The 13,664-nt window shown below is 40.3% G+C and overlaps 1 protein-coding gene across 1 annotated transcript in view; it reads right to left on the bottom strand.

The window, feature by feature from the left end:
- Positions 1-468: 468 nt before the first annotated feature.
- Positions 469-13,664, bottom strand: part of LOC131983392 (NACHT, LRR and PYD domains-containing protein 3-like) — a 29,249-nt gene continuing 16,053 nt past the window's right edge. The window contains exons 4-11 of the mRNA XM_059348112.1: positions 6,927-7,005; positions 6,544-6,778; positions 4,650-6,450; positions 4,392-4,565; positions 3,967-4,140; positions 3,682-3,855; positions 2,196-2,242; positions 469-1,442 (exon numbers count right to left, since the gene is read on the bottom strand). Of these exons, the coding sequence (XP_059204095.1) occupies positions 883-1,442; positions 2,196-2,242; positions 3,682-3,855; positions 3,967-4,140; positions 4,392-4,565; positions 4,650-6,450; positions 6,544-6,778; positions 6,927-7,005 (3,244 nt within the window). The 3' untranslated portion in view covers positions 469-882. The remainder of the gene's footprint in view (positions 1,443-2,195; positions 2,243-3,681; positions 3,856-3,966; positions 4,141-4,391; positions 4,566-4,649; positions 6,451-6,543; positions 6,779-6,926; positions 7,006-13,664) is intronic.

Genomic DNA, 13,664 nt, shown 5'->3' with positions numbered 1-13,664 from the left:
TGCATATACATGAACACAGAAATACTAAAAAATATATCAGAAGGTTTCAAAATGACTTTTGGACGTTCAAACTTTTTGTTAGAAAAACAAACAAAACTTTTGATTTCAAGATTTTAAACCACAGATGGATTTCATCCATTTGTGCATATTGGACTGATTACAATGTTATACTGGGACAACAGCTGTGATGGGATTTAGACGAGCTGATTCAGTTAAATTGTTCATCTTTTCACCGTTTTAGAGTGCTGCCCCATCCAGAGCTGTTTTTCATTATTTTATAAAATTAATAATTATTTTTGATAATTATTTACAACTTTGAAAGCCATCTTAACACATTTTTTAAACCAACATCAGTGGTGCCCAGGTTTGAGAAATAGTGAATCCCAACAGAGACAAACCTTTTAGATTTACAAACAGAACTTTTAAATTTACATTAAGAATTTAGATTTGCAATCAAAACAGATACATAATCAAAACTTTTGGATTCGCAAACACTTCTTTCATTGACATTAATACATTTTTTTTTTATCACAAATTCTTTTGATTGAAATAAAATAAAATCAAGATAATTTAGCTCTTAAAATCTAAATATAGAAACAAAAGAAACAGTCAGAAATCAAGATGTAGAGTAGAGAAAGCATAGTGCGCATCTAATTCAACAATAAGAAACATCAAAATAAAAAGGAAACACTCGTAATATGTCAAATATGAAGTGTTTTAGTGAAACAATTAACATTTTGATCATCAAAGAGATTAAATCAGACGAATTAATGTTTTGTGTTTGAGTCTGAGACAGATCTGCTTCACAGTGCAGAGTGAGTGATGGTGAACAGACTGAACTTTGATTTCAGTCAGCAGAGTTTCTGTCCACAGGAGAGACTCTCAGACCTGCAGAGGACACAGAGACACTGAGGAACCAATTGACCAGAACCTAAACCCAGGATAAAGAGGTTGAGTGAATGTGGTGTTGAAGGTGTGGAGGTGGATCAGTGTGTCAGAGGAGACTCTGTAGAAGGACAGAGTGCCAGCAGGACAGTCCACATACACTGCTACTCTACCAGAGGAGGAGGAGGAGGAGGAGGAGGAGGAGGAGGAGGAGGAGGAGAGGCGTGTTTTGCAGTCATTGTGGAGGACAGAGTAACCACCATCAGAGCACCTCAGACTCCAGGACTGATCATTCACTCCAGACCCACTGTGATCACTGCGTCCTCTCCTGCTGATTCCTCTGTAACTCACTGATATATGAACCCAATCTCTCCAATCGACCTCCCAGTAACAGCGACCAGTCAGACCAGTTCTACACAGCAGCTGAGACCAATCAAATCTGTCTGGATGTTCAGGATATAACTGATCCTCCATCACACGTGTCACCTTCCTGTTGTTGTCAGACAGTTTGAGAAATCCGTTTACTGTGTTTGTGTCCAGTTCCAGTTCACAGACATCTGATGGAGAAAACAAGACACACACACAACAGCTGCAGGTTATCATCTGTTGATTTATTAACAACTTTACTGACAATTACTGAAAGAAAATCCTTCAAAGTTTCAAAGTGTAACAGGAGATGTAACAAGATGCTTTTCATCAGACAGGGGCAACATGCAAAAAACTCAACACACAAATTATCAAACACATTGTTTCTTGTGCATATGTGTCGTACATGTGGTCGCAGGTCTCCCAGTCAGGGAGGAACTGGAAGGTAAATCCACCTCAACTCACTTTATTCAACTTCTCAACATCTGTTCACATTAAATATGTCCTTTTTTCTTTATGACTTATAGGTTTTTCAACACCAATTTATTAAAGACATCCAGAGAAGAAAAGTGAAGGAACAAAACAACTTTTATTTGTCAAACTTGTGAAGTTTACGTGCAGCACCTGAAGGCAACAGAACTCTTGTATCAAATCAGTGAGAGTCAAGAGAAGAAGAAACAAAGTCAGCTTTCTGTTGGCTCCATTCTTAATGAAATGTATTTATTAATTTGGTTGGATCACTGTTTTCACTTTCGTTGTGTTGGAGGATTTTAAATGGATTGATTGAATTCTAACATCTTTACAGCCACACTGACTGAAAACAGAAGCTGACTCCTGATTGAATCTCTGGAGAAATTCATCATCCAACTTGAGTCAAGAAAAAGTCTAAATGTGCTGTTACATGTGCAGCTGAGTTCTGATGAATGAAGATGAAACACACTTACACTTCCTCACACCAGGTCTCAGTCTCTGCAGTCCACCATGGTCCACCCTGCAGGAAGAGACACAGTCACAATCAACTTCATATTAAACATCAACCAGAGACACTCAGTCAGAGACAGAGACACAGTGGCCCTCATTTATCAAACGAGCGTAGAAACCAGCGCAGATCTGAGCGTATATTTCGTCTTACGACAGGGTTCACGTGGGAAATATCAAACGATCGTATCTCTCCAATCGCAGCGTAAGAATAATCGTCTGTTGATAAATGTGGCAGCTCGAAACAAGCGTCATTCAAATGTCACGCCCTAATATATACTCGATTCAGATGGCTCGCCTTCAGAGTTTACGACACAGAAGGACGCAATACGGCCAAAAGGAGGATTTTTTCCCCCTAAAGTCAGCTTTATTAGCAAAGTGCACCGTTACAAATAACAACAGTAGCGAAATAGGCATATTACAGAAATATGCAGCAAACGGAGGTTTATGAAATAAAAGCACTTATAGTTATAAACTCAAACAAGTTCACTGAATATTTTACATTTGGAGCACGGACTTAGAAGTTTTCACAGCTTTTTGGTTGAAGGAGGTAAACAATGTTTTAAAGTACGTTTTAATTCCAAAAGAAGAGGAATTTCTCTGAGGCAGAAAGTGAAACGCTGACGTCCAACAGCTGCAACACAACAAACTGGTTTTGTTTGGCAGCAAAAAAAGTGAAAAACAAGGAAATCAGTGGTGCTGTCAGCAAAGTAGCAGACCATTAAACTCCCGGCCAGGTTTGAGTAATTACATTGTGATATATAAAGCCTAATAATCTATATAATATCCGAATATTGCTATTATTATGATGGAGATATATTATTCACCTCTTTACATTTACTAAGAATGATGTCCTTGTCAGAGGAGCGTGTGGCAGCGCTGATTGGAAATGTTTCTATTCGAGCAGAACCGGTGGTGAAGGAGACACTGACGCTCCGGTGTCGGAGCTGGATAACAGTAAACAGCAGAAGACAACAACATTTAATATCCTCTGCTGGTATTCTGTTTAAAGAATTTCACGATCGCAGGGTGTATTTATTTTTGGATTATGTTTTAATGATAAATGATGTAGTCTAAACATGTTTTGCTTTGTCACCATTAAAAATCAAAACACCACAGAGTTTTATCAGCTCCAGGCATCGATACAATAGTCTGAGATCAATTCTCAGACTCAGACGTGTGGACTTCACGCTGACTCAAATTTGCGTACACGAGCTGAGAGCAGACGTGAGATCTGATCGCACCCTCCGCTCACGTCCAAATTGATAAATGCCGAGGCTTGTGTAGAAATTATCTTACGCCCACTTTACGCTCACTTTCTGACGTACGCTCGTTTGATAAATGAGGGCCAGTGAGAACTGCCCACACCTAAGAGTGTCCACCTGTCTGTCTGTCTATCTGTCTGTCTGTCTGTCTGTCCATACTAGAGAGTGCCCACCTGTCTGTCCATACCTGAGAGTGTCCAGTCTCCAGTGTGGATCCTTCAGTCCAGCAGACAGGAGCTTCTCTCCTGAGTCTCCTGGATGATTGTAGCTCAGGTCCAGCTCTCTCAGATGGGAGGGGTTGGAGCTCAGAGCTGAGGCCAGAGAAGCACAGCCTTCCTCTGAGATCATACAGCCTGACAAACTAAACACACACACACACAAACAAATGCGTTTTAGTTGCTCAAAAATTGCACAAACGTAAGCATAGTGGGTAGAATTCTAAAAAATCGTTTGTTTCTGATTTAATTCTGACCTAAGAGTTTCCAGTCTGCAGTTTGGACTCTTCAGTCCAGCAGAAAAACACTTCACTCCTGAATCCTGCAGCTCATTGTTACTCAGGTCCAGGTCTCTCAGACGAGAGGACTGGGAGCTGAGGACTGAGGACAGAGCGTCACAGCTTCTCTCTGAGAGCTTACAGCCACTCAGCCTGGAGAGGAATCAGCAAAACATGAGAACAAATACAAACAATGGAAACTACATGTGATGTGGATAGTGATGTGTGCACTTACAGACACACACATACACACACACACACACACATTATGATTCTATAAATTTGAATTATTTTCTTGCTGGATGACACATTTGTACTGTGTTAAAAAATTAGTTTTAGATGCTCAAAAATCTCACAAACTTAAGCATAGTGGATAGAATTCTAAAAAATCGTTTAATTCTGACCTAAGATTTTCCAGTCTGCAGTGTGGAATCTTCAGTCCAGCAGAAAAACGCTTCACTCCTGAATCCTGCAGCTCGTTGTTACTCAGGTCCAGGTCTCTCAGACTAGAAGACTGGGAGCTGAGGACTGAGGACAGAGCTTCACAGCTTCTCTCTGAGAGGTTACAGCCACTCAGCCTGGAGAGGAATGAGCAAAACATGAGAGAACAAATACAAACAATGGAAACGACATGTAATGTGGATAGTAATGTGTGCACTTACAGAGCTTTGTTGGAGGCTTTGACAACTGGCAGCAGCCTCAGAAGAGCCTCCTCTGAAGCAGAGTATTTCTTCAGGTCAAACACGTCCAGATCTGTTTCTGATGACAGTAAGATGAAGACCAGAGCTGACCACTGAGCAGGAGACAGTTTATCTGTGGAGAGACTTCCTGATCTCAGGGACTGTTGGATCTCCTCCACTAGAGAACGATCATTCAGTTCATTCAGACAGTGGAACAGGTTGATGCTTCTCTCTGGAGAAAGATTCCCACTGATCTTCTTCTTGATGTATTCGGCTGTTTTCTGATTGGTCTGTGAGCTACTTCCTGTCTGTGTCAGCAGGCCTCTGAGGAGAGTCTGATTGGTCTGCAGAGAAAGACCCAGGAGGAAGCGGAGGAACAAGTCCAGGTGTCCATTCGGACTCTGTAAGGCTTTGTCCACAGCACTCTGGTAGAGATGTTTTAGTTTAGGTTTGTCTCTGAAGACTTTGGACAGTCGGGAGGCTGTTGGTACTTCTGCCATCACATTGACTCCAGACTTGATGAAGGTCAGATGGACATGAAGAGCAGCCAGAAACTCCTGAACACTCAGATGGACGAAGCAGAACACCCTGTCCTGGTACAGTCCTCTCTCCTCTCTAAAGACCTGTGTGAACACTCCTGAGTACACTGAGGCTGCTCTGATATCGATGCCACACTCTGTCAGGTCTGAGTCATAGAAGATCAAGTTTCCTTTCTGCAGCTGATCAAAAGCCAGTTTTCCGAGGGACTTAATCATCTTCCTGTTCTCTGGACTCCACTGTGGATCTGTCTCAGCTCCTCCATCATACTTGATGTTCTTCACTTTGGACTGAACCACCAGGAAGTGGATGTACATCTCAGTCAGGGTCTTGGGCAGCTCTCCCCCCTCTCTGGTATTCAACAGATCCAGAACTGTAGCAAAGATCCAGCAGAAGACTGGGATGTGGCACATGATGTGGAGGCTTCTCGATGTCTTGATGTGGGAGATGACTCTGCCGGCCTGCTCCTCATCTCTGAATCTCTTCCTGAAGTACTCCTCCTTCTGTGGGTCAGTGAACCCTCTGACCTCTGTCACCATGCCAACACAGTCAGCAGGGATCTGATTGGCTGCTGCAGGTCGTGTGGTTATCCAGAGGCGAGCAGAAGGAAGCAGTTTCCCCCTGATGAGATTTGTCAGCAGCACATCCACTGAGCTTGACTCTGTGACATCAGTCAGGATCTCAGTGTTGTGGAAGTCCAGAGGAAGTCGACACTCATCCAGACCGTCAAAGATGAACACAACGTGGAACTCTTCAAACCTGTAGATTTCTGCTTTTTTGGTTTCAGGAAAGAAGTGATGAACAAGTTCCACCAAACTGAACTTTTTCTCTTTCACCACATTCAGCTCTCTGAAAGTGAATGGAAATATGAAGTGGATGTCCTGGTTGGTTTTGTCTTCAGCCCAGTCCAGAGTGAACTTCTGTGTTAAGACTGTTTTCCCAATGCCAGCCACTCCCTTTGTCAGCACTGTTCTGATTGGTTCATCTCTTCCAAGTGAGGCTTTAAAGATGTCTTCTTGTCTGATTGTTGTTTCTTGTCTGTCTGGTTTCCTGGATGCTGTTTCAATCTGTCTGACCTCATGTTCATCATTGACCTCTGCAGTCCCTCCCTCTGTGATGTAGAGCTCTGTGTAGATCTGATTCAGAAGGGTTGGGTTTCCTGCTTTAGAGAGCCCCTCAAACACACACTGGAAATCCTTCTGAAGGTTAGACTTTAGTTCACGTTGGCACACTCCAGAATGACTTCCTGAATGAACAAACAACAGATGAAATCAGTGAGTGCATCCTTTATTTAACATTTCATCTTTCATCATGTTAAATTTGAGATAAATCCACTTACTGCTCTGCAGACAGTCAGCCAGCTCCTCCTGCTTCATTCTTCTTAGGAAGTGAAGTGTGATCTTTAGGAACTCCTCTCTGCTTCTCCTCCTCTGCCCCTCATCCTCATCCTCAACCTCCAACACCTCCTCATCCTCCCACTGACTCTCTAAGCATTCTGGGTAATCTGGACTCAGAACCTTCTGGATCTTCTTCAGCTCGTTCTTCACAAAAGTGATGATGTTCTCCTCCAGCAGCTGGAACAGAATGATAAACTGAACCTTTAGTTTAAATCTCACAACATGTGATTCACCTGTCAGTCTGAAGGCCTGCAGCATAGAGCCTGTTAGGACCTGAAAGGTAGTTCAGCATTAATCTGTAGTTTATAGTGAAAGTTGCACATACCATAAATATGGAGTCCAGATCTGTTTGATGCTGTGGGGCAGACTGACCACTGAGGCCCTCTGAGCTCTGCTGCTGAACTCTGCAGAGAAAACATCAAGTTTAATGACATAAACATGCAAACAGCTTTCTAAAGGAGTTCTGAGATGATGATACAATGACAGAACAGAGGCTCATACGGAGCCCCAGAGATGACATGGGGAAAAAAAAAAATATATATATATTATTTCGTTCGCACAAATTAGTATTTCGTGGCCACGAGATACTTATTTTGTGGGAACGAAATAAGTATTTCGTGGCCACGAGATACTTATTTCGTGGGAACGAAATAAGTATAACGTGCTGCTGTTTACAGACAGGCTGGATGACGTGGTTCACATAGTGGTGAAGATCGCTGGCTTAAATAGATGGATTAATGTGAGGAGATCATTGCAAAAGTTTTCAATTTCATCAGAGTCAGATGTGCTACATGTGTTGATAACTGGACAGAGTTAATTATGGACTATTTCCCCGCACCGGTAGGTGAGGAGACGAGAGGAGAGAGACAGCCGGACCTCCAGCTAGGACGCTAAAGGTCTGCTGTTTACCGGAGGAGACGTGAGAAGACGCGACCTAGTTAAAGAGATGACTGATGGTAAGCGCTTAAACTTTATCTACACGATCCTCTTTTTTCTGGTAATAAGGGCTAATAAAATCACTAGAGCAGGTTAAGAAAGCAGCTAATAATGCTGTGTGATAACAGCAGTGTGTAACGTTAGCCCAGGTGTGGGCGTGTCTCAGGTGTCTACTGTCTCCTATAAATTACATTTATTAATATAATGAGGAAAATCAGTGTTTGAACATAATCCAGGCAGTGATTACTTTATCACCACACAACTGAGGCTAATTATTTAACAGTAATATACAAACATAATTTGTAGGAGACAGGTTTGCTGTGAGACACAAAGTTGAGGAGATCTTTAGGCTATAACAAAATAAACAGCCTAAAGTATGGTAAAAGTATAGTAAAAGTATTGTTTAAAAGATCTGATATGGTGAATCATAAACTGTGTGGTAAATATGTTATGTTTCTGAATATGGGGCTGTATTAAATCCTGTGCAGTCTATCAGTGAATACACTGATCATATTGAAGCAATAATACAGAAATGATCAGGCCTCATTCAACAATGATTCAATGTGATTTAGCCAGCCCAAAATGTTTGTGATGACTGGATTTTTCATTTTTGCTATCGTATTTTGTAGATGAGAAACATTTGGTCCATCTTGTGAAGCTCCATACGACTCTATGAGAGGATGCAGTGTGAGAAGCAGCAACACCAGCGGACTGCCTACTTCCTTGATGCATGTGACAGTTTAATTATGAAATAATAATAAATATGAAATAATATAAAATATATTCTGTATTATTATTATATTAAAAGGGTCATTGTCTGTATATATATTTTTAATTATATGGATATGCACTTGTAAGTAAGTGTAAGTACATGTGTGCACGTGGCTCGATATTTAATATTTTATAAATATTCTTGATATTGATATTTTTTAATTACTATTATATTTAAATACCCATCATATTGTATTACGTCATATGTACAGTATATTTGTTCATATATTATCATTATTGTATTCCATATGTTTTGGATACTTGTCTACATGGGCTTCTAGGCCTGTACTGTGTTGTGTATGTGCTCGTGCACGAGGTCACGTGCACGTGTATGTGTGACAGTATGAGTAGACTACACATACAGATGTGGGGTATCACCTTTGACCCAAAAATATTGTGTTCATTTGGAGTCTAGTCTTAATAAATGTGTTTTAATGTGAAACATGGAGGAATCTGTATCATTTTCTTTAAAGCCCTTTTTCTCAAAACTAACTTTTGATAACAGTCGAATTTTGGATGATCATATCATGGAATATTTGGCGTAGAAACATAATTTTGGTATTGACATGAAGCTAAGAGTCTCCTCTTTACATACACATCAAAATCTCAAAATGTGTTTCGGGGTCAATGTGACTCACATTGATGGAGCAGGTCACATATTAAGAGAAGCCCCTGGCTGCAGCCTGCAGTTCGGGGCGGAGCTCAACGGACGTTGAGGTGGGTGGAGTCAAATGTAGAGCTGGAGGAGTATGTTAGATTTACTCAACGGCACCACTCATTGATGACAGCCGCGAAGCACCGTTCGGTTGTTATTACTGGCCGCATATAAACAAATAAGGAGCATATATATATTTATATTTTTGTATGTAATGACTCAAGTAAAGAAATGAGGACTATTAGTTTTATATGGAATGACTATTCAGCATTCACAAGTATAGTTAATTTTGACTGACTTGATATAAGCAATGATAATGTTATAAAACAGCAGAGAGTTGTATGAAAGCAATTAATGCATGTCCAAAAGCATTTATAATTTGTTGTAAGGAGAAACTGCTACTATGATGAGCACAAATGACTAAATGTTGAGGAGGTTGAACTAACTGTTGTGCAAATGTTAATATTGATGTGAGAAATGCACCAAATGACAAATAAGGGAGTTTGAAGCGGCATTAAAACTTTAAAAAGCTGTTGTCATTCCCATTTTCATCATGCCAAAATAGTTTGCATCCTTTTGAAGTCTAATGTCGAGTTTTTTTTGCCTTTAGTGAATTCTAGTAAAATATGGGTCATTGTTTATTTTGATAAATGTTAAAACTTTATCTATCCTAATTTATAATGCTATTATGATGTGTCATTTGTAACATTTTACTTGTACTAGAAAAATTCTGTCAGACACACTGACAAGGTGAATGTGCTTTGTACATAAGGTTATACCACTTACGTAAGAGATCAAAGACTGAGGTGACTTTAACATCATCTTTATTGAACTGAACACAATTAAAAATCAAAGATAACATATTTAAAAAATAAGAAATAACTGAATTAAAAATCACAGCAAAACCCCTCTATTAAACAACATAACACACTACTAAATTCAAAAATCAAAGCAAAAAAACCCTCTGTTAAACAACATAGCACACCAATAAATTCAAAAATCAAAGCAATACACAACACAGTACAGGCCTAGAAGCCCATGTAGATAAGTATCCAAAACATATGGAATACAATAATGATAAAGTATGAAATAATATACTGTACATATGATGTAATACAGAATATATGATGGGTATTTAAATATAATAATACTTAAAGAATATTAATATCAAGAATATTTATAAAATATTAAATATCAAGCCACATGCACACATTTACTTAGTTACTTACAAGTGCATATCCATACAATTAAAAATATATACAGAAATGGCCCTTTTAATATAATAATACAGAATATATTTTATATTATTTCATATTTGTTCATTATTATTTCGTAATTAAACTGTCACATGCATCAAGGAAGCAGGCAGTCCTCTGGTGTTGCTGCTTCTCACACTGGATCCTCTGATAGAGTCGTATGGAGCTTCACAAGATGGACCAAATGTTTTCATCTACAAAATAAGATAGCATAAATGAAAAATCCAGTCATCACAAACATTTTGGGCTGGCTAAATCATATTGAATCATTGTTGAATGAGGCCTGATCATTTCTGTATTATTGCTTCAATATGATCAGTGTATTCACTGATAGACTGCACAGGATTTAATACAGCCCCATATTCAGAAACATAACATATTTACCACTCAGTTTATGATTCACCATATCAGATCTTTTAAACAATACTTTTACTATACTTTTACCATACTTTAGGCTGTTTATTTTGTTATAGCCTAAAGATCTCCTCACCTTTGTGTCTCACAGCAAACCTGTCTCCTACAAATTATGTTTGTATATTACTGTTAAATAATTAGCCTCAGTTGTGTGGTGATAAAGTAATCACTGCCTGGATTATGTTCAAACACTGATTTTCCTCATTATGTTAATAAATGTAATTTATAGGAGACAGTAGACACCTGAGACACGCCCACACCTGGGCTAACTTTACACACTGCTGTTATCACACAGCATTATTAGCTGCTTTCTTAACCTGCTCTAGTGATTTTATTAGCCCTTATTACCAGAAAAAAGAGGATCGTGTAGATAAAGTTTAAGCACTTACCATCAGTCGTCTCTTTAACTAGGTCGCGTCTTCTCACGTCTCCTCCGGTAAACAGCAGCTAGCAGGCCCCGCTGTTGTGAAGCTTGCGGCTCGACTTGTACTCCCGAGCTATCACAGTCTCTTTAACATTGTCCTCGTTTAGATAACTACAGTCAGAGACATTGTATGCTACCATCGGCTCATCCATGAGCGCAATACACCCCTGCCCGTCCTCTCCGCTCTGCATCAGCCAAACAGCTGGCGACTCCCACCCTGCGTGGGTCAACTCGCCTCAAAACCACTTCCAGACTTTTCTCTGTCTTGGCTCCCAAATGGTGGAACGAGCTCCCCACCGACATCAGGACCTCAGACAGCCTGTACATCTTCCGCCGCAGGCTGAAGACTTATCTCTTCCAACAATACCTCGGTTAAGCCATGGTCACCTAACACATATATATATTAAAAAATAAAAATAAAAAAAAAATAAAAAATTGCTATTCTTCTTCTTCTTCTTTTCTATTCTTTTCTTCTTTAACATATAGCACTCCTGTAGCAATGACAGTTAGCTCTTAAAGTTATGTACTTACTTGATTCCTGTGGTCTATGTCTAGTACCATCAGGTTGAATGCACTTATTGTAAGTCGCTTTGGACAAAAGCGTCTGCTAAATGACATGTAATGTAATGTAATGTAATATCTTCCTCCTCATCTTCCTCCAAAACTCACTCTCTCCGGCATTATCTTGGCTAACTAGCCGGACCTTTAGCGTCCTAGCTGGAGGTTCGGCTGTCTCTCTCCTCTCGTCTCCTCACCTACCGGTGCGGGGAAATAGTCCATAATTAACTCTGTCCAGTTATCAACACATGTAGCACATCTGACTCTGATGAAATTGAAAACTTTTGCAATGATCTCCTCACATTAATCCATCTATTTAAGCCAGCGATCTTCACCACTATGTGAACCACGTCATCCAGCCTGTCTGTAAACAGCAGCACGTTATACTTATTTCGTTCCCACGAAATAAGTATCTCGTGGCCACGAAATACTAATTCGTGCGAACGAAATAGTATTTCATGGCCACGAGATACTATTTCGTGGGAACAAAATAGTATCTCGTGGCCACAAAATAATTTTTTTTTTTTTTTTTTTTTTTTTCCCCCCATGTCATCTCTGGGGCTCCGTAGGCTCAGGAGGAAAAGTGGGTGGTATAAAAGCATTTCACACCAACATTACTAAAGCATTACTAAAGTGTCCTACTGACAGAAGCTTTAGAGCAGCTGATCATGTTTGAGCTGACTGTACCCTGGGCCAGACAGAAAGAGGACCATATGTCAGATGTTATAAACTCAGATGTTAGAACAGTGTCTGTAACTCTAACTGTTGATGTCAGATGCGGAGGATTTTCTGTCTGATTGTTCTGCAAGTCATCAGGATCACATCAGAGTGTCTGAAAAATCCAGATGGTGACTGACCAGAGGGAAGGATCTATGGGGTCTGATCAAGGTGGGATGGGTCACCTGGGAGATGGAGTCCACCAAGAAGAGAACTGAAACACCCAAAGTCACCAGATCACATCACTGATTTGTTAAAGTGCACCGTTGGGTATATCTCAAACCATTAAGTCTGGTTTAGCCAGTGACACCTAAAGACAGACTTGGAGACAAACAACAACAGGTTGGTGATGACTGGAGGGACAGCTGGCAGCAGGAAGGTTAGCAACCCAATCTGCATGTTCACTGAGGAAGAACTCAAGTGAGCTGCAGACAGACCTTCAAACAAATACTTCCTGGTGTTGGTAGGGGATGAGCACCTCAGCAAGATGTATTATAGGACAATGATCTTTACAAAAAAATTACTGTAACAAGTATGACATCCATCTGTAGTAAGACTTGCAGCTGTGCATCAGGAAGTAGAGCTGTCGTCCACTGATCACGTTTGTAGGTTTTATAGCTCACAAAGTGTCCTGAATCCACATCGATTACTGGAAATATCAGTGAGTAGCCGCTAGCATTAGCCGGTCGCCGGTCAGTACATAGATATAGTGTCGAACTGAGGTCAACCGGAAAGGGGGCCATATTAACCCGCTGAAACGACTCATATCGGCACCCAGTGTTGAGGAGGAGGACATGTTCCCGTCAGACATTCAATTTTCTCAGTTGCATGTAAAGTGGGACTAGGACAGAAGTCCTTTTAGATGCATATATTGATTTTTAAGCATAGCTCGATTAAACTGTGCATGTAAACGCACTGAGTGAGTTTGAGTCCCAGAGTCATTTCCTGGACAATGTCTTCACACTGACACTTTGGATGGGTATAACTGAAGGTTTCACCATCACAGCGGTATTTGGTCATGGCAGCTGATACAACAGATGGATCCAACAGCTTTTTAAAAAATGTTTTATGTGGGCAGAGATGGATCCAGATTTCTGGTACTGCTTCAGGTCTTACATGGGTTTGAGCCTCCGGCACTGACTTAGTTCGTAATGCAGAAGGGTAGTTATGGAAGGCGAACAACCAGAGAGGACAGTTTGGTAAAATACAGACGTAGCAAGTTTGGGCACTTCTGGAAAACTCCTCCAACTGAATTAAAGAATACTAATCAACTAACTTCTAAACATGAACTTAAGAGACTTAAGCAAACCAAATGTGCAATCATGAGTAATC

Source organism: Centropristis striata, chromosome 13 (assembly GCF_030273125.1).
Source record: "Centropristis striata isolate RG_2023a ecotype Rhode Island chromosome 13, C.striata_1.0, whole genome shotgun sequence".
NCBI classification, from domain to species: Eukaryota; Metazoa; Chordata; class Actinopteri; order Perciformes; family Serranidae; genus Centropristis; species Centropristis striata.
Note: the sequence above shows the minus strand (reverse complement) of the source record. Positions and strands in the feature narration are given on the sequence as shown.